We start from the raw sequence: 19,544 nt of genomic DNA on the forward strand, positions 1-19,544 counted from the left end.
TTTTTTTTTGCTCTTGGGCCCATATAAAAATATTTTGAAAAAATCTTATAAAATTTTAATAATTTTTATTTTTTTGAAAAATGTCAAAATTCTAAAAAAAAAGTTTTTAAAAAAATAATTATTTATAATAAAAATATTAAAATAATTAAAAATTAAGAAATAATCTGTCTTGAGTTTTTTATTTTGAAAATTTTTATTTTTCTTTTATTTTATTAAATTTTTAATAAATAATAAAATTTATTAAATTTTAAATTTAAATAAACAAAAAAAAAATTAAAAACTTTAAAATTCTTGTTACATTTTTTTTAAATAATTAATTAATGATTATAATTAAAAATATTTTTTTTAATTTAAATTTTTTAATTTGAATTAATGTTTTAATTGAATTTTTTTAATTACTTTCATTTAACTTTTTAAAATTAATTAAATTAAATTATTAAATAATTATTCAAATGATAATTTAAATTATATTTTTTTAAATTTTTGTAATTATTTTTTTTTTAACAAATTTTATGTGAAATGTGTTAAAAATTATTTTTTTAAAATTAATTTCATGTAAAAATTTTAATCGCATTTTTTGCATTTAATTTTTTCCAAAATATTTTTACATGAGTGAACGTTTTTCCCCATGAAGCTCGCGAATATTTTACACATTCATTTTTTTGCATAAAATATTTAATTAAAATGGAAGAGCGCTCAACTACAAAAAAAAATGTTGAATAAAATTACGTGTTCCGCTTCGTTTCAAGGAAAAACGTTCGAATTTTTACCCCAAAATATCGGTTGATGGGCGGTATAATGCATTTATGGATGAGTTTTTCGCGCTTACCTCAAATAATCGAGTAAATTTTGTGGCACTAATTTCGTCAACGCTGCCTGATGATGCTTGATGGCGAGCAATTTGTCGATTGCCGTGTGCGCATCCACATTGTTACTTCGGAACGTGTGTTTTTCGCGTCGCAACGGCTCGAGAATTTTCGTATTGAAGTGCACGTCGTCCGGCAGGCATTTTCGCACCTCTTCTTTCCACAATTCGTGCGACTTGCTGCTCGGACTGCGCGGCGACAACATCATGATCGAGTCCACGAAGCTCCGATATTCGGCGGCGATGCTCGTTTTGAGAATTTGGATGAACACGTCGTAGTACGGGATGACGCGACACGTTGGTATCGCGATGGCACGTTGCAGCGCATTGATGTAATTCGTCGTATCGAAGGCGTTTTCGAGGAATTCAAACACGGATATTTCACCCTTCTCACGCAGATACAACCAAAACTGGTCGTGCTTAATTGATCTGCAAGTAAATATATGAAAATTTGTGTTTTTAGCATGGATTTGTGTGTGTTTGACAATCATTATGTCATCGTGTGGCGATGTTAAACATGAATTTAATTTAAACTAATGAGCGTGATATTGAAGGTTTTAGCTGCCTGATGAGTAATTATGGAGAGTTTTTGGCGATTTGAATTAATTTTCACAAATATTTAAATTTTTTACTAAATTACATAAATTTTCATGAAAAATTTTTTTTTTGAAAAATTAATGTAGAACTAAAAGAAAACCAAATTTTTAAAAAATTATGATTTTAGCTTTAATTTATCGTAAATTCATCAAATTTTTGAAAACAAACAAAAACCATTAATTTTTATTTTTTTTTTTAATTTTTTAAAAAAATAAATAATTTGTTCAATAATTTTTCGATAAAATCGTGAAAATCAAATTATTTTTAAAATTAAGAGAAAATTCTAACTTGTTTATAATTTCAAAAATATTTTATAAAAATTTAATTAATTAAATTAAATTTTTTAAAATTTCTAAATTAAAAAAAAATTTTGAATTATTTAAAAAAATTTTTAAAAAATATCAAATTTATAAAATTTATTCAAATTTTTTTTTTGAATTATTAATTTTAAAAATTTTCAAAAATTTAAAAAATTGAAAAAAAAAATAAAATATTTTGTTCATTAATTTTTTTTCATAAATTAAAATTATTAAAATAATTTTCGTAAAAAAATCATTAATTTTAAAAAAATAAAATTAAAAAAAAATAATAAAATCAATTTTATTTTTTTTTAAATTAATGATTTTTCAAAAAATTGATTTTATAATTTTTTTTTAATTTTATTTTTTTAAAATTAATGATTTTTTTACGAAAAATCGCTCATTTTTCAAATCATTCAAAAAACTTTAATTTGATGCACTTTTAGATCCAAACTGTTGCTCTGAAATTCCGGAAGCAAGTAGTTTCCGCCGGCCTACAGTCTTTTAAAAATCAGCTGGAGGCCGAAAGAAACCCCTGTCTCAGGTGAATTTCTCCCATGAAAATGATTTTATTGCATGCTAAATTATTCTGCACGCGTCGCATACACTGACTCAATAATAATTTTGTTTATCCAGGAACAACCTTATCAGTTTCAAGCAAAATCGATATTAAAATGACGATAACAACAACACAAATTGAGATGCAAACCACATAATTTATATTCACTCTTTCTCAGCAGAGGCAACAACAACAGCAGCAGAAAAAAAATATATTTTGCGACACCGACAACGACAACGCAGCACGAGACGCGATGATTATGTTGTTGATGATAATGCGTTTTGTATTAGCAGCGATGTATTGTTGCTCAGCTCGCAGCTAATCGTCGCATATCAATGAAGCCCATTCCATTCATGATATTATGATTATTTTATTAAATAAAAAAAAATATAATCGGCAATTCGATTCAACACGTGGGTGTGGATTTTTGCGGATTTCACGAGAAAAATGAAAAATATTTACCTCAAGCCATCAATTATCTCTTTAGACGCATTGAAATTGCCAATGTTCCAACAGGTGATTGCGATTCGGAGTAAACAGGCGAAACATGCTGCCTTCTCCTCGATCGTTTGCTGCGAAACGACGGTATATTTGGACCACAGGCAAACCTAAGAGAAGCGAAAAAAAAAGAGCAAATAAAATACACATGTCAACGTCATTGTCAAACGAGACTGAGAAGATGAGGAGAATCCGACAGATGTTTTCAATTATACAGTTGTGTGAGTGGGTAATTTAATGTGATATGAGTTTAAATTTGTACCAAAATGTCACAAAGGATAATTTTCATCTGTGGTTCGCCCACATAAAATAAGGGTCCAAACGTGTAAATTTGTGCTTTTAGGTTAGAAATTTGACGAGAATTATTAAAATTTGCATTGGGATTTGAGTTTTTGGAGAATTTTTTGAAATCCCAGTGCACATTCTGATGATTCTCGACAAATTTTCATGGCTATGAGAAAATTTTTATAGATTTAAATTTTTTGATTTGTTTAAAATTTAGATTTTACCAACTAAATGAACTAAAAAAATTAAAAAAATATCAAAATACGCATTGGGATTTAAAAAAAATTTGTATACCCAATGCACAATTTGATATTTTTTTGAAGATCTTTAGTTGATAAATTGTTTTTTACGCATTTGAACTTTTTAAATTTACCTTTTTATAATTTTTTTTTTTATTAAAATTTCAGATTTTATTGAAAAATATCAAACTTTCAGCAATATTTTAATATCCCAGTGCATATTTTGAAATTTCTCTAAATATTTTTAGTTTAATTTGATAATTTTTTCAATTAAATCTCAATTTTTTAATTTAGCTTGAAATAATGTTTGTATTAAAATTTCAAATTTTATGAAAAAATATCAAAATTTGAACAATATTGTTATATCCCAGTGCATATTTTGATAAATATCAAGTAATTGTTTGTTTCTAATTGGTTCAAAATTGATATTTATTGACTTTAAGGTTAAGTTTTAGCATTCAATTATGTTAAAATATGGACTTTTTGTTAAAATTGAGAAAATTTTTCCATACCCCAGTGCATATTTTAAAAAAATTAGACAAATTTTTAAGTTTTAATAAAATTCTTTTAAATTAATGGTACAAAATTACACATTTGGACCTCTCAAAAATCAACACCGGAGACCATATACTTACTTCGTCAAATCTCTTTTTAATCTCGGTGAATGCTTGTGTGCTTTCCAGAGATTGCGATGAAACTTTGTTCTCTTTTTGCAAATCATTTAGTGCTTCTATGATAAAATCCGAGGGAGTAACCTGTTGCCATCACATCGTATCGTCACAAGAGCAACATGAGAAGAGAAAAAAAGGGATAAGAAAAAAAAATATTATTACAAAAATTTTGTTCAAAAACAATTTGTTCGAAAATGTGTATTTGTGTGTGTGTTTTAAGCAAACTGCGGTGGGTAGAAAGGAAGGTAGATATCGTCAACTGGAGACTATCTCACTTTTTACCGAGTTATCGAGGCAAAAGTAGAAAACAAAGGTAAAAGTAAACAAAATAACAGGAAAAGGTAGATTTAATTCCCCGAGGCCTTTAATCACATTGATAGGTTTTGACTTAATTTCGCTTGTTTCATGGTTTGTTCCTGTCTTGGTTTTGTTCCTTCGTTAAAGCAAAGAGAGAACGAGTTGTAAATTTTTTATGTGATTTTTTTCCTTTTGTAAACTTTAACCTTCCCTTTTTATTTTTTATCGTTGGTCAATGTTCGATTTATTTAGCTGCAAGTAAAAATTCATTGAATTCGTGGAAATGCTTTTGTGGATGCGCTTAATTGAGAAAAATTCATCAACAAAGGAATAAAAAGTTGTTTATTAAAAATGTCAGACTGTGAATGTGGGATGGTCAGAGGGAAAAGGAGAAGTCAGCGTGTGGTTTAAACTGATGTGGGTGTTAAAACACAAAGGAATCAGATCTATAATGAAATGACGAATTGTAACCGGAGGATGTTCTCAGAAAATATTCTAGCCAGGTTTTTGATGAAGCAGAAACCGACATCAACAAGTGCTCTTTGATGAAAATTTTTGGAAATAATTTCGGGGAAATCCAGGGTAAGTATATCATATTTTTTTTTATAAAAAATACGTATTAATTTGCGATTTTTGTCATTAATTTTTTCCTCGATTTTTTCCCTGATAAAACAATGTATTTTACCTGAACATTCTCAGAAAGATTAAGAGAAGTACTCGAACAAAAAATTAATACGATCTGAAGGACAATTAATTTTAAAGTATTTTTTTTTATATGAAAAGCATATTATTGGCATCTATTTTAACAATCTTAACTTTCTTTTCAGGTCCTGGTTTTTTTTCGTTTTTTAAGCTTTAATGCTGCCCTTTAAAGTCACCTAAATAATACCGAATACAGCCTATGATATTATTTTTTCCTAACTTTTGGTATGCTTCTTTATAAATCTTTAATACAGTTGAAGCTGTGGGAAGTTAAAACCCTCATTAGAAGTACTTTCAAGTAACCTCATATTGTAAATAAATCTCTAACTTCAACTTTTACAAACCTATAAGCTCCTGTTGAAATCTTCCTACGGATTGAAATGGCATGAGATTGTCTCTTAAAGGATCAAATTGATCACTTCAGAGATAAATTTGTCTCCTGAAGCATTAATTTGATCTATTTAAGGGACAATCTCATATCTTTTCAATCCGTAGGGCTTTTAGCAATAATAGGATTTCTCTCAAAATAATAAACTCAAGTATTTCGTTTGTTACTATTCGCACTTTTTTTTGATAAACGAACCTAAATTTAATTTTTTTTTAAAGATTTTTTTGAGATTTTTCATTACAAAATATTACCGGAAACATATGTTTTTATACCACTTCATACAAAATTTAAAATCTGTACATGAGCCCTCATAATAAGAGGATTTTGGCAGAAATTTTTTTTCATCAATTTTTTTCGCTAACATCTTTAAATGGCTCCTGTACATCGAAAACGCAAAATTAAGAAAAATTCCAAAACAAAAGTTGTTTCTAATGTTAAAACCTTTATTTTGAGACGGAGAACGTTAATATAGCTCAATTTTAAAAAATCTGTACATGAGCCCTCATAATAAGAGGATTTTGAAAGAATTTTTTTTTTTTGGCAGAACCATCCAAAATAAATTTTCAACCTAAATTTGATAAATTTAATAGCTGAAAGTCCTTTTTCACAAAATTTTTGATAAAATTTGCTTCATAACGCATTTTCTTATAAAAACAAAATATCGTTATGAACCATAACAACTCAAAAGTAACAAACGAAATAGAATCTCTTTAATTTGAGAAAAATCCTTTTTAATTAAAAGCTCTATCCGAAAACCTTTAGGTTTAAAAGTTTAAGCTAGATTCTGTCAAATGTTCAAGAAAATGTTAAACTGTCCCAAAAAACAATTCAACTACGCAACAAAACTTTTTTCGAAAGGATTACCATCTGCTTCTCCATCATCATCTCTATATCAATCATTATCGCCTTATAATCACCAATTACGACTTCATCTAGTTCCATTATTTTTTTTTCTTTCTTCGAAAGGTAGCTAATTCCATGGAACTCCTGACATCAGGTGATAAAGATATTACGAAAGAGTTATTATACGTGAAAAAAAAAGTTGAGTATCTCAACATGATACATCAACTTTTTTTTTGTTTGTTCATAAGGCTATTAGCAGATGAAATCGAGTATTACGTATTATTATCATTATTTTACTTTATTTCTTGTTCGCATCATCCTTTTCTTATGGAATTCAGTTCAAGTCAATATCAAATCGACGGTCACATGCGTTTTACATTCGCAGAATGACTCGGTAAATAATAACGTAAGAATAGCAGATCTATCTTTTTTTTATGAAGAAGAATTGTGTACACAAAGATTAATCAGCTGAAACTTATTATTTTTCTCGAGAAACGTCGACTGACTGACTGAATGTGTAACAAAAGACAACAATAGTGAATATTTTTAGTTTACTTCTGCGAGATGATAAGAAAAATATCGTTGAAAAATATCTCTTTTTTTTTGTGTGAATTTGTTCAAACAGAGGAAGAAAGAGAACTAACTTTGTTTGTTCTTTAATGTATATTTCTGCTTGGATTTGTACTTTAAAAAAAGTTTTACTCTATCATCTTAAAAAGTTCGCTTTTTGATAAAAAGAGGGAAAAATTGCTATTATACGGTGAACTAAAGTATTTTCTCTATAATAATAAAAAGATTTGAACTTGATACAAATTTTTCTACCACTCTTCTCGACTGTCGTTTTGCTTAAATGGAGTTTCAATAGTTTGTTCGCGAACGTTGCAAAAATATACTTTTTTTTTGTTCGTTCGTAGGGATTTGTTTCATTTTAGTTTGTATCCCTTTCGATGGCGACATTTTTTTCAACCAAAATTATTTTTTATTTCGAAAATTCACATAGACAAGTTATTTCGAAAATTTTACATCGAAAATTTATTTCAAAAATTTTTCTTCGAAAATTTATTTATTTACTTTTAAAATTTTTACTTTGAATAATTTCGAAAATTTGCTTTTAAAATTTTTTGAAAATTTTACTTCGAAAATTTATTTCAAAAATTTTACTTCGAAAATTTATTTCGAAAATTTTACTTCGAAAATTTATTTCAAAAAATTTACTTCAAAAATTTATTTCGAAAATTTTACTTGGAAAATTTATTTCAAAAATTTACTTTGAAAATTTATTTCAAAAATTTTACTTCGAAAATTTATTTCAAAAATTTTACTTCGAAAATTTATTTCAAAAATTTACTTTTAAATTTATTTCGAAAATTTTACTTCGAATATTTATTTCGAAAATTTGCTTTTAAAATTTATTTCGAAAATTTTACTTCGAAAATTTATTTCAAAAATTTTACTTTGAAAATTTATTTCGAAAATTTTACTTCGAAAATTTATTTCGAAAATTTACTTTGAAAATTTATTTCGAAAATTTTACTTCGAAAATTTATTTCAAAAATTTTACTTCGAAAATTTATTTCAAAAAATTACTTTTAAATTTATTTCGAAAATTTTACTTCGAAAATTTATTTCGAAAATTTTACTTCGAAAATTTATTTTGAAAATTTTACTTTGAAAATTTATTTCGAAAATTTTACTTTAAAAAATGTACTTTAAAAATTTTCTTCAAAAATGTAATAAGTTGTCTTTTAAAAAAAAACATCGAAAATTTATTTTTTTTTAAATTACGAAAATTTGTCACCCCGAGGATAAAATTCGGAAAGGGATAGCGTACTTTTATTATTGTTGTAGTTCAGTTGGAGGATGGAGGATATACAATAGCGAAATTTATGGAAATAAATGTGGTTTTAGTTTTTGTATGAAGTGTTGGCGCGGCAGTGTGTTGTTGTAAAATGTCAAATGAAAATGAATTATAAAGATTATTATTGTAGTTTTTCCTTTTGTTCGTGCCGCTCGCGCATCTCTCTTACCTGATAAAAGAGCTGATATTCCGAGTCGGTAAGTCGCAGTGCTACTTCTTCGGGGAAATGTAAAATGTTACGTAATTCTTCTAGCTCTCCTGGAAACGGGAGATGTGTAAGGAGCGCTGACACGGGAGCTCCGCTATTGTTCGTCTTGTCGTCAGATGTCGTGCCGGGCACGGAGCTTGCTGATCCCTCTGATTGTTGGTGCTGTATGACGACATTGCCAGCCTTGCCATTGCTTGTGCCGGTACTATTTCCATAATCGGACGTTGCTGTACGAGTTGCTGCTGCTGCTGCTGCCGCTGATGTGGTAGAAGAAGAAGTTGATTGCGTGATGGTGTTATTGTAACCGATGATGGCGATTTGTTGTTTGGAGGTCGTGATATTACGCGCCTCACTACCGTCCTTACTAATGATTGTATCGTTTTCCTTGTGTTCGTCAATTGTATCAAAAGGCAAGCTGGGAAAAGCTTCCCGCATAGTATGCTAAAATGTAACCTAGATGATGCGTTTTCGCGTGAAGCTGTGATGACGGCGACAACGACGGCAGTACTTGTTTCGACATAAACCTTTGATTATTGTTTGTCGGTTTCGCTCTTGCCTTGCTTTGCTGCTGCCTTATCTGCAAACACAAAAAAAACAACAAATTGAAATTTACAGTTACAGTTCATTTGAAAAGTTGCGAAGATTTTGAATTGCAAACGAAAAATAATTGAAATGTAATTGGATTACCGACGAACAGGTGCACTACAAAAAAATTTCTCTCTCTCTTTAATCCCAATTATAATTTTTTTGCAATTCTTTCATTCATTTTAGCAAAATTTTCATTTCAGAATTTTAACAAAAAAACCAGTCGTCTCCACTGTTTCACAAACATTTTATCGCTCCAGTTAATTCTGCACACAAATGCGCATCCGTAAAATTAATAGTTATGCTAAAATTAGGCATTATATTGTGATTCAAATGAACGAACAAACGATGACAAAAGACTTAAATATCAGTTAATCAGAAATGGTATTCGGCATGTGATGAAAGCAAATGAAAAAGGATAAATCGGATTTCGGTAAGCTTCTTTTAATACGTTTATAGTCGCTTTTTACGAGATATCTCGAGACTGTTTATTTTTAAAAAGAACACAAAAATCGTTCGAGACAGCACAAAATAAAGCGTCTTTCATCAAAGACATTTCTCGATGTGGGAGTATTTGCAATATATTACATGTGAAAGAATTTCGGTTAAATAGACGGATATAAATCTTCACTTTTTTTTCCTTTGGAGACACACACACATTTGGTCATTATCCTATAAAAGCAATCGTAATATAATGCTGAGCGACAGAAAGGTGTATACGTTCTTTGAATGCCAACTTAGTTTTTTTTTTGACATGGCATGCAAAAAAATGGAGATCGTTCGGGAAAATATCAACAAGGAAAACCTATTCGGCTTATAAAAGGTTTAATGTTTAATGCTAAAAATGTAATATAATAATAAAATGAGCGTTTTGTTGCTCTTTTTTATACCGTTGCGCTATTTTTATTATCAACAAAGTATGTGACATTTCACAGCTGGAAGGAATTGTGATATGAGAAACGCAAAGTGCAACAAATGTTTGCGTTTTGGAGCTTAAAATAGTTTTGGCTAATGTTGGTAAGTAACTTTAATAACTTTTAATGAAAATATATTAAAATTTTAGGTACGTCAAACTGGAATGAGATGTTTGTTAATAAAACTCAAGTTTACAAGCAAAATCTTATTGGTATGATATTGATATGGTTAAAGGCAAATTTGATTAACAATTAAGGAGTTTGAAGCTTTGAAGCCGCTTTTATCTACATATCATTCTCGCACCGATGTTCCTTCAGACTGCCTTCTTTCTTTGCTTTCTGCTTTTTGACTTTGAGTCTAGACAAGAAAAGGTTTCTGAACTTAAAACAATGTACAAAACCACATATCAAAGTCCAAATGGGTTAAAAATTGTTAAAAAGTAACATATGTTAAGTATAAAATATATTAAAGAAGACAGCTTTATTCATCAATACGAATACGAGGATTGGAAGTTTTTGATGAGAATATAAACAAGAAAAATTTCGAGTGAGAATACCATATCCAAAAATTTTTGTGTTAATGACAATTAATTAATTATTCCTTGGATTTGAACTGAACCAATACACATCAACCGGTATCATCATTTCATCGAAAAATAAATGGAATGAGATTTTTTGATGGTTTTGTGTTAGTTAAGCCTAAAGTAGTCGAAAAATGCTGAATTCTGGAACGAGCTCTTGAGATTTTAGACAATTTTTAGTGCATTTGGATATATTTAAGTACCTCTTGGACATACCCGAACTTACTGAAAATGCATTAAAACACTTGAACTCATTCTAAAATTCTAAATTTAGGTTTTTTCGACTACTTTAGACCTAAAAAACACAAAATCATCAAAAAATCTCATGCCATTTATTAGTTTCTTTTTTTATTATTTATTAGTTTCTTCAAAATAAGTTTTATTTGATGAAATTCATGAACGTAAGAAACTTGAATGAAAGTCACTTAAAAACTCTCCAAAGAGAAATTAATCAAGTCCCACGATTAAAAAATGAAGTAAAAATCCTTAAGGATAAAATGAAATTTAGAACAACGAGAACAAATGAATGTACATTTATATATTCAACCCTTCAACCTTCAAGAGCGACTTCACAACTCTCCAAACGCAAACGTAATACTTTTCATGCGTTTATCTAAGCAGCTAAAAATCCAACTGAGTCAAGAATAATATATCCTCTATGAAAGCCATTTTTCTCGGAATTCACGAGCGTGAGAATGTGTAAAACCTCCCGCACGTTCTGTCTCCAAGCATCTCACCAAAATGACATAAAAAGGTACGTTTTTTTTCGGTGATGATGAAAAAGTAAACAATAAAGTAATGTACTGGTTTTGTGTTTCCTCTTTTTACTCTCACCCGTTTTTTTCTGTTGTTTGGGTGTCAGGCGTCAAAAAGCTTTTTTCTGATATTTATTTGACAAAATTCTTGATGTATTGCCCATGGTATGCGAAATATGAATAGGTGTAATAAATATTTTGCGATAAACTCTTTATTCATTTTGATATTTTTTTTTGCTTGCTTGAGAGAGCATGAGAGAGCAACATGCGACAAGATAACATTATAACCAGATTAAACGCAAAACCATTCACATTATTATTTATGACTGTTTGTTTATTTGTTTGTCTTGTTCAATATTAACGTAATTTGGCACGAACAAATGAATATTTTCTCTCATTCCGAGAGTTTATCAATGTCGAGCACATTTTCTGCATTTGCGTAACAGATTATATTGTACGAACAGCAACAAAAAAAAAAGGCTGAAAGTAGACGTGATTTTGTCTCTTTTCTGTTTATTTTATTTAATGTGTACTTTTCGGATAAATAAATCGGGATTAAGTGCGCAACACAAAATAACCGACGTATCACGATAAATCTGGTTAGCACCAACTGACAATTTTCTACTGTTTCCCAAATTAAAAAGGGATAGAAAAAAAAAAAACAATTTTTTGCCATAATAGTAAAAGAGAGATACTTTACTGAAAAGCTTTTCAATATTTTTATATCGAATTACAATAACAACAGTATCAGTTACGCACTTGATTGTTATTCGAGCAAAAAAAAAGCAAAGTAGAACAATAAGAAAGTCGTCGCTTGAATTTATTGACAAAACAGTAACTGACGATTTTTTTTTTGTTCTTTGAAACGCCTTATGGACCTGCGACGAATATTAAAAGCGTAAAATATTGAATGAAAATTCATCATCAAGTTCAACAGCACTCGACAATATCTTTACAATAAATAAATAAACATCTCTCGAAGAAGATTCCTCATCACAAAAAAAAAAATAATAAAACGAGAGAGAGAGAGGAGAAAAAATTGTCGCTTTTTTTCTAGATTAACAACATTTCTTACACCCACTTAATCTAGAAAAAGAGAGAGCTGTCATGAACGAGTGTATTTGTTGTTTATCGTATAAAACGGTTTTATATTTTGTTAAAAGGACTGCTTGATTAAATTCCCATATATACTCACGTACAGAACTTTGACAGAAATGTGTCTGGGAGCAAAATTACAGCAACAACGGCAAAGGAGACGTTCTATTGAATGTTGGTACTTAATTCACAGTTTGTGTCAACATGTGTGTGGGAAGCAAAATAGCAAAATTTTTAACAACAGAAGATACAAGAATTAGGTGACATCATTGGAAAAAGAAAGAATTTATATTGTATTAACAAAAAGCTGGTACAAAAATTTTTGTTGACACGTTTTAAATTGAACTTTACTTATCTTTTAATGACTCTGCTGATGAGCAAAAACGAAGTGTAAAAAACTTGATTATCGACATAGACGTGATTTTGTCTCGATCTTCCTCCCTCTCATTCGGGGCGATTATTTATTTTAATGATTATTTTATGTACTTACTGAATTTCGTTGTAAACTGGAGATATGAGAGAGACAATATTGTCATCATGGTGTAAAATTTGGAAGGAAATGTAACTAATGTTGAACAACTTGTTTGAGCTTGAGAATTTCAGAGTGTGGTTTCTTAAGCAAAATTCATTCTCGGGTAAGTTTTGTAAAGTAATTTTGGCAGAAAAAAAAGGATGACAGGTTCACATTTTTTTTTCTGTTTAAATTTCTTGAGTAACTTTAAAATAATTTTCTGTCAGGTGAATTTTCGTGTTTTTAGTTTAAAAGTTTTATTAAAAAATTTAACTTTTTTTCGTAAAATTTTAATATAAATCTAAAAACACGAGATTTTAGCTGTAAAAAGTTTAAAGAATGTAAAAAATGTGTTGAGTAGAGAATAAAATTTAATGTTAAAATAACATAAAATGAAATTTAAGGAATAATCAGCAATTAAGACAGATTTTCAAGATATCATATTAAGATATATTAAGTAAATTATATTTTGTTAAATGAAAATATTGATTCAGACGTTATTTAAAATGTTTTTATAAAACTGATTTTTGTTATTTTATATTTTTTTTTTTTTGAAAAAGTTTTTGATGAAAAATTGGCTTAATTAAAATTTAAATATAATTTTGACTGAATTTTTAAATTTTTAATTAAAAAATAAAATTTAGTCGTTAAAAAATTAAAATTAATTAATTTTTTTTATTGAAAAAAAAAACACTTATAAAAAAAAATTAAAATTAATTTATTTTTTTTATTAAAAAAAAAAAATAAAAATTTTACAAAATTAATTAAAAATCAGTTTAAAAAAAAAAAAAATATAAAAAAAACTCAATTAAAAAATTAAAAAAAAAAATTAAATAAAAATTAAAAATTTATTAATTAAATTAAATTAATAAAAATTAATTATTTTTGACTTTTTCTCAAAGAACATCAATTAAGTTAATTTTTCATATTTAAAAAAAAATTATACTAAATTTTCAATTATTTATTTTTCCACAAATTTAAAAAAAAAAAAAAATAAAAAATAATAAAAATAGATTCATATAAAGTTTTAAAAAATAATTCGAGTAATCTTCTGCAAGTCGAAAAAATTTGTAAATTAAAAATTTAAAAAAAAAATTAAAATTTTAACTTTCAACTGTTAATTTAATTTTAATTGATTTTTTGATAAAATTTTAAATGAATATTTCAACAAATTCCTCAAATTAACTTTAAATTCGAACAAAACTTTTCATCAATTAAAATCATTCAATATTGCACAACAAACTGAACTTTCTCGACATTACCTCTCAATATATTTAATCTGCTTCGATTGTTTTAACTTCAGTTCACTATTGTATAACCCATTTATACAGAGTAAGAACAACATTAAAAGCGACAAGAAAATTTATCTTGAATGTCACCATAGATAGCAGAAAGAGTGACTGGTGCAGGTAATTTGTACATGTGTTATTTATTTCTTAATGAAGAAAATTGAAAAGAGTTTTCGAGACAAAACGAGAAAATTTTCCATTGATTTTCAAGGTTTTTCATTGTTTTCGCTGCCATTGACAAAACAAGAAACTAATTTTTTAATTGGATTTTCATTTAAAAAAAAGCACAATTTTTTTTTGAAAAAGTTTTTTTTCCTGTTAAATCTTTTATTTATAAATCCTCGTTAAAACGTTAAATTAAATTAATATTCATAATGATAGTGATAAAAAGTTATGATTTCCTGTCTCGTTTGTTTCCGTGTCGTGATATTTTAAACAAATCTAGAAACTTTTAACAACTTATATAATTTAAAACAATAAAACCATCGTTCATACGGAATTTTACAATGCGGTTGAACGCAATATCCGAACATACATTTGAATACGTAAAGAAGTACAATTAACCACCTTCTGGTTGTACAATAAAATGTAAGCTCTTTACAAATTTTTGCAAAAATTCATGCGATGAATAGAATATTAAAATAATTATGATGATGGTTTTGGCAAAGACATTACTCACTTATTTATTCAAAATGATTCGGGGAAAATTTTTAGACGCAACAATGAAATTGGTGTGCTAATAAATTTGAATAGCTAATTAAGCAAAATAATGATAATTTAATCATTCATTATTTTATTATGACATTTTGATTTAGATTTTGTGATTTTATTGTTTTAAACATTTTTGAGAATTTCTATTAAAAAAAAAAAAAAAAAAATTCAAGGGAAATTTTTTTTTCTATTTGAAAAAAATTACTTCGGTCAGAAAATCATGAAGAAAAATTTATAACAATTTGCTATTTTTATTTATTTCTCTAACGAAACGTTCAATCTTAATATTGCTCGCTTCGATTATTCTCGTCAGAGCTCTTCTACGTATTTATTTATTTACTGCCTTTATTTATTTTATTTTTTTTTATCAGTAGATAAATCCGGTTTTCACTTACTTTCCTTACTTTAGATACTTAATATTTATTCTAGCATGTCACTTATTGAAATGAACGAATTTTATATACTGTTAAAATCTATTTTTACATTTTTTTTTTATAAAATCGACATTTTTGTTCATTAATTTTATTTTATATAAAATTTTCGCAGATGTGCCTCTTGATGAGGAAATTTTTTCTCTTCCATGATGTACCTAAATAGACCCCTATTGATTGTGTGTCGAAAACATCAAAAGGAAAAAAAATGTAGGTAAGTAGAAGAAAATTGGAGAATTTTTTTTGAAATTAGGTTTGGCGAGTAATTCAATTAAAAAATTGTTATTGATTAGTAAATTAGTTGTTGGGGATTTTTTTCCATTATTTTATTAATTATAATTATTGTTGAGGGACGTGTTTACTGACGTTTTGATTTTTTAAATTATTATTATTTTTTTTTTCATTAAAAAGGGTGACTTTTTGGGTCATGAAAAGTTGTTGAAACGCAAAAAATTAGGTTATTATTAATTTTTTTATGAGGTAAGTCTTAAAAAGGTATTTTGAAGACATTTGAACAAACAGCTTATATTTTACGATTAAAATGATAGAAAAAAAATTAAATAAAAATAAATTAATTTTCGAAGAAAACTTAAAAATCTTTCTTTGGATTTATATTAAATTTTTTTTTGCTGAAAAATTTAAAAAATTTTTAAATATATTTATTTTTTTTATTTGTTTTCAATTTTTAATTTTAAAATTTTTTACTAATATTGTTCAATATTAATTAATAAAAAAAAATACTTAAATGAATAAAAAATTAAATTAAATCAATAAATAAATTGAATAAAAATCAAATTATGTCAAATATAGCTAAAAAATAAAATTTAACCAAAAAAATATTAAAGAAAAAAAAATTAATTTTTATTAAAATAAATAAAATTGAAATAAAATTTTAAATGAAATCTTAATTTCTTAAAAAGAAAAATTTAATTTCACTTATTTTTTTAATTTAATTATATTTTTAAAATTTAATTAAGAAATTAAATAGTAAGAAAAATAATAAAAAATTAATATATATTTTTTTAAAATAAAATAAATTAAAATTAATTAAAATTTTTTAATTAATTATAATTTTATATTTAAATAATTAAAAATTTAAATTAATTAATAATTACAATTAAATTATAATTAAAATTAATTATTAAAATTTATAAATTTAAAAATTTAAAATTTAAATCTATTTAATTTAAAAAAAAAATATTTTTTAACTGATTTTTATTTTTTTTTAATCCGCAATAAATCTTTCTCATTTCTAAAACCCACGTGCCTACTTATAAACATCAAACATTCCGAAAAATAAACAACCTCTTAAGCCCATTTCTCATAAAAAACGACTTGAAATCCACAAACCGTCCTAAAATCACATCACAAAATCCCACTATTAATATCTTTCTCATTGCTAGATTTTCCTTTTTGCAGTTCCTTTGCTGCCTCCTACATCGGATTATAAATTCATAATAATTTCACAGCACCATCCATTAATACTTTCTCAAAGACGAACCAAATTTCATCGGAATTGTATAATTTAATTGCTAAACACACACAGATGAGCATCACACACAGAAACATAAATTTGTGGTGAAAAATTCTATTTTCTAGTTTTTCCTCACAAAAATTTTCCTGAGAAGAGAGAGAGAAATGGAACAAGAGACCGATATTAATAGTGTGTCACAAGAAGGCATGAATTGAATTTAGATTGATGCAAGGTCAAATAAAATATGATGAGGTTTTGCATTTAATTTCCATTTCATTTAACGTCGACCAATCAAACGTTATTTCCGAAAATTGGATGAAAATCGCTTTTAATTTAGCACGAATTTTAAATAAAATTAATTATTTAATTTTTTTGTTCGTGCGTTTATTCGGTTGACCTGATTCTGCATTAATTAATTAAAAAATGGGAAAAAACCGAATAAAATGTTTTAAATTGACATTCGGCAAGTATTTAAAAATGAATCAAGAATTTTGTTTGATTTTGTCACAATCTGTGGCCAAAAATTTATAATTGACTTCACACAACCTTAATTGAATATTGAATGTATTTTGTTTACTTTAATAGCATCTGTACGACCTATCGCAGCATTAAATATCGAACAAATAAAATAAAAAAAAAACTGTAAATGGATCGTACCGAAATTTATCGCATTTGTGCCAAAATACATATTTATTTAAGGAAAATGATGTCGAAAATTGAATTTAAATTATATTTTCTCCATTTTTTTTTCGTTTTATTTGTAAAAAGTCAATGCCATGTCTGATGTCATCTGTTCCCGCTCTGTAGGCGGATATTTTGTTATAATTTTTTTTTTATAAATTTCTGGGTGAAAAGTTCAAACGACACGAAAAGTTTCCTCTTTTTGTTTCGTGAGCGAAGGGACCAACGACGTGGCGCTGTCAAACTACTGCTCCGGCATCATTTGTAAAGCGGAGAGCAGCATAAAAAGCAAAGTAATAACATTTACACATCTAATGGGCTCCAGTCAAAAACAAAATTGAAACGAAAATAAAAGAAATATTCTGTTGGCAGCCAGCAACGTCTTGTGCACGAAGAAAAAAAAGTGGTAGAGTGTAAAAATAAATTATATCAAACACGATGTCGTAACATTGTAAAATGATGATGGTAGTTGAGTGAATAGAGCCTGCCATGCCCAATTTAATTTTTTTATATCCACGTCGCCGTCGTCGCCGCCGCCATCGTCGTGCCAAGACGTTTTGTAAGCAACAACAAACGAGAAAATCGGTATGGTAAGGTAGTTGTGATTAAATGGATCACTAACGTGGATAATGACTACTTTGCGATGACAATAATGATTACGAAAAATTAGCTTCGAATACTTCGTTTGAATAAAACTTTAAATTTTATGGTCGCTTTGGAAATGTGAAACAAGGGAAAATTTAAAGTACTTTTAGCAAAATTAAAATTTTTCAAATTTTTTTTAAAGTTGTTTTAAAATTTTATTTAAAAAAATGTTTATTTAACATAAAAATATTTTTTTGAAAAGCTATGTTTGATGAAAATTTATTTTTAAAAAATTTCTTTGAATTTTTTTATTTTGTTATTATTGTAAATTTTCTAAAATTTTGTTTTATTTTATTTTCCTAAATGAATTAATTTATCTAATATTTTAATTTATTAATTAAAATTAATTAATTTTAAATTTTATTTAATTAAAAAAAGTAAATTTTTATTTTTTAATTTTTTTTATTTAATTAAAGTTAAAACTTATTTGAATTAAATTACCTAATTAAAATTTTAAAAAAAAATTTTTGAAAAAAATTTACAAAATAAAATTATTTCGTAAAAATTTATTTTTTTTTGTCAATTTTTTAATGAAATTAATAAATTAATTCCTTTAAACAATTTTGGCAAAAAAATAAATTTTTATTATTTTAATATTTTAATAAAAATTTACATTCTTTTAATTAATTTTTAAAAATTAATATTAAATAATAAAAATTGTAATTTAATTTATTTTTTTTTATTTTATTATAAAAAGAATTAAATTTCAAGATTTTGAATTTTTTTGTTAATTTTTAATATTTTTTTAAATAATTTATTTTTTAAATACAAATTTATAATTTATTTGGAAAAAAATATTTTTTTTTATTAGATTGATTTTTCATACTAATTTTTTTTATTTAAAAAAATATTTCCTCAATAAAACTTAAATCTGCTTTTTGAATTATTATATTTCATTACGCACAAAGTACGATCATTATTCGTACATTAAAAATGCGTGTTTACACACGTTTGCCATTCCTAATTGAAATTTCGTTAGATCTCTTCCCGTACCTTTGATGATTCCTCTGTCATTGAATTTTTTTTTTGTGTGTGCCCTGCTTTATCAAAAATGTAAATATAATTTCTTGACGAATATGTCTCGTTATGTGTCGTCGTTACGGTGCGCCGGAGATTCACTTTGACAAACTGTTTCATTTTCTAGCAATTACACATCTAAAGCACGTTGATCTTCTGCCGAAAAAAAAATTGACAAAAAAGCTGAAAAGGTTTTTTTTGCTCTTCTCTTATTTTTTTTTGTCAACGTTGTCGTCGTCGTTGTAGTACTTGAGCCAATTTAAATTTATATTTTTATACAAAAAAAATTTTGTGCGAATCACTTTGGGTTACAAAAGGGAGAAAAAAAAAAGTTTTTTTATTGCTTGCGTTTGTGTGTCGAATTGTGTAACGCGTGTTTTTTTCGAATGTTTTTAATGTTATATATTTTGCATTTCATTAAAGTTTCATAACGAGCTGCTCTGCGTCGAGTCCTCGACGTACAGAGAGAGATAGCAATGAAAATAAAATGTGGGAAAAATGGTGCTGTGGTCGACATAAAATGATTGTGGTTGCTTATCAACATCC

The 19,544-nt window shown here is 26.6% G+C and overlaps 1 protein-coding gene across 1 annotated transcript in view; it reads right to left on the bottom strand.

Annotated features, from left to right (window-relative positions):
• Positions 1–19,544, bottom strand: part of LOC134836750 (1-phosphatidylinositol 4,5-bisphosphate phosphodiesterase epsilon-1-like) — a 75,542-nt gene that overhangs the window by 10,107 nt on the left and 45,891 nt on the right. Inside the window, exons 3-6 of the mRNA XM_063851956.1 lie at positions 8,271–8,886; positions 3,978–4,097; positions 2,783–2,928; positions 830–1,294 (exon numbers count right to left, since the gene is read on the bottom strand). Of these exons, the coding sequence (XP_063708026.1) occupies positions 830–1,294; positions 2,783–2,928; positions 3,978–4,097; positions 8,271–8,744 (1,205 nt within the window). The 5' untranslated portion in view covers positions 8,745–8,886. The remainder of the gene's footprint in view (positions 1–829; positions 1,295–2,782; positions 2,929–3,977; positions 4,098–8,270; positions 8,887–19,544) is intronic.

The sequence above is a fragment of the Culicoides brevitarsis genome, chromosome 1 (assembly GCF_036172545.1).
Source record: "Culicoides brevitarsis isolate CSIRO-B50_1 chromosome 1, AGI_CSIRO_Cbre_v1, whole genome shotgun sequence".
NCBI classification, from domain to species: Eukaryota; Metazoa; Arthropoda; class Insecta; order Diptera; family Ceratopogonidae; genus Culicoides; species Culicoides brevitarsis.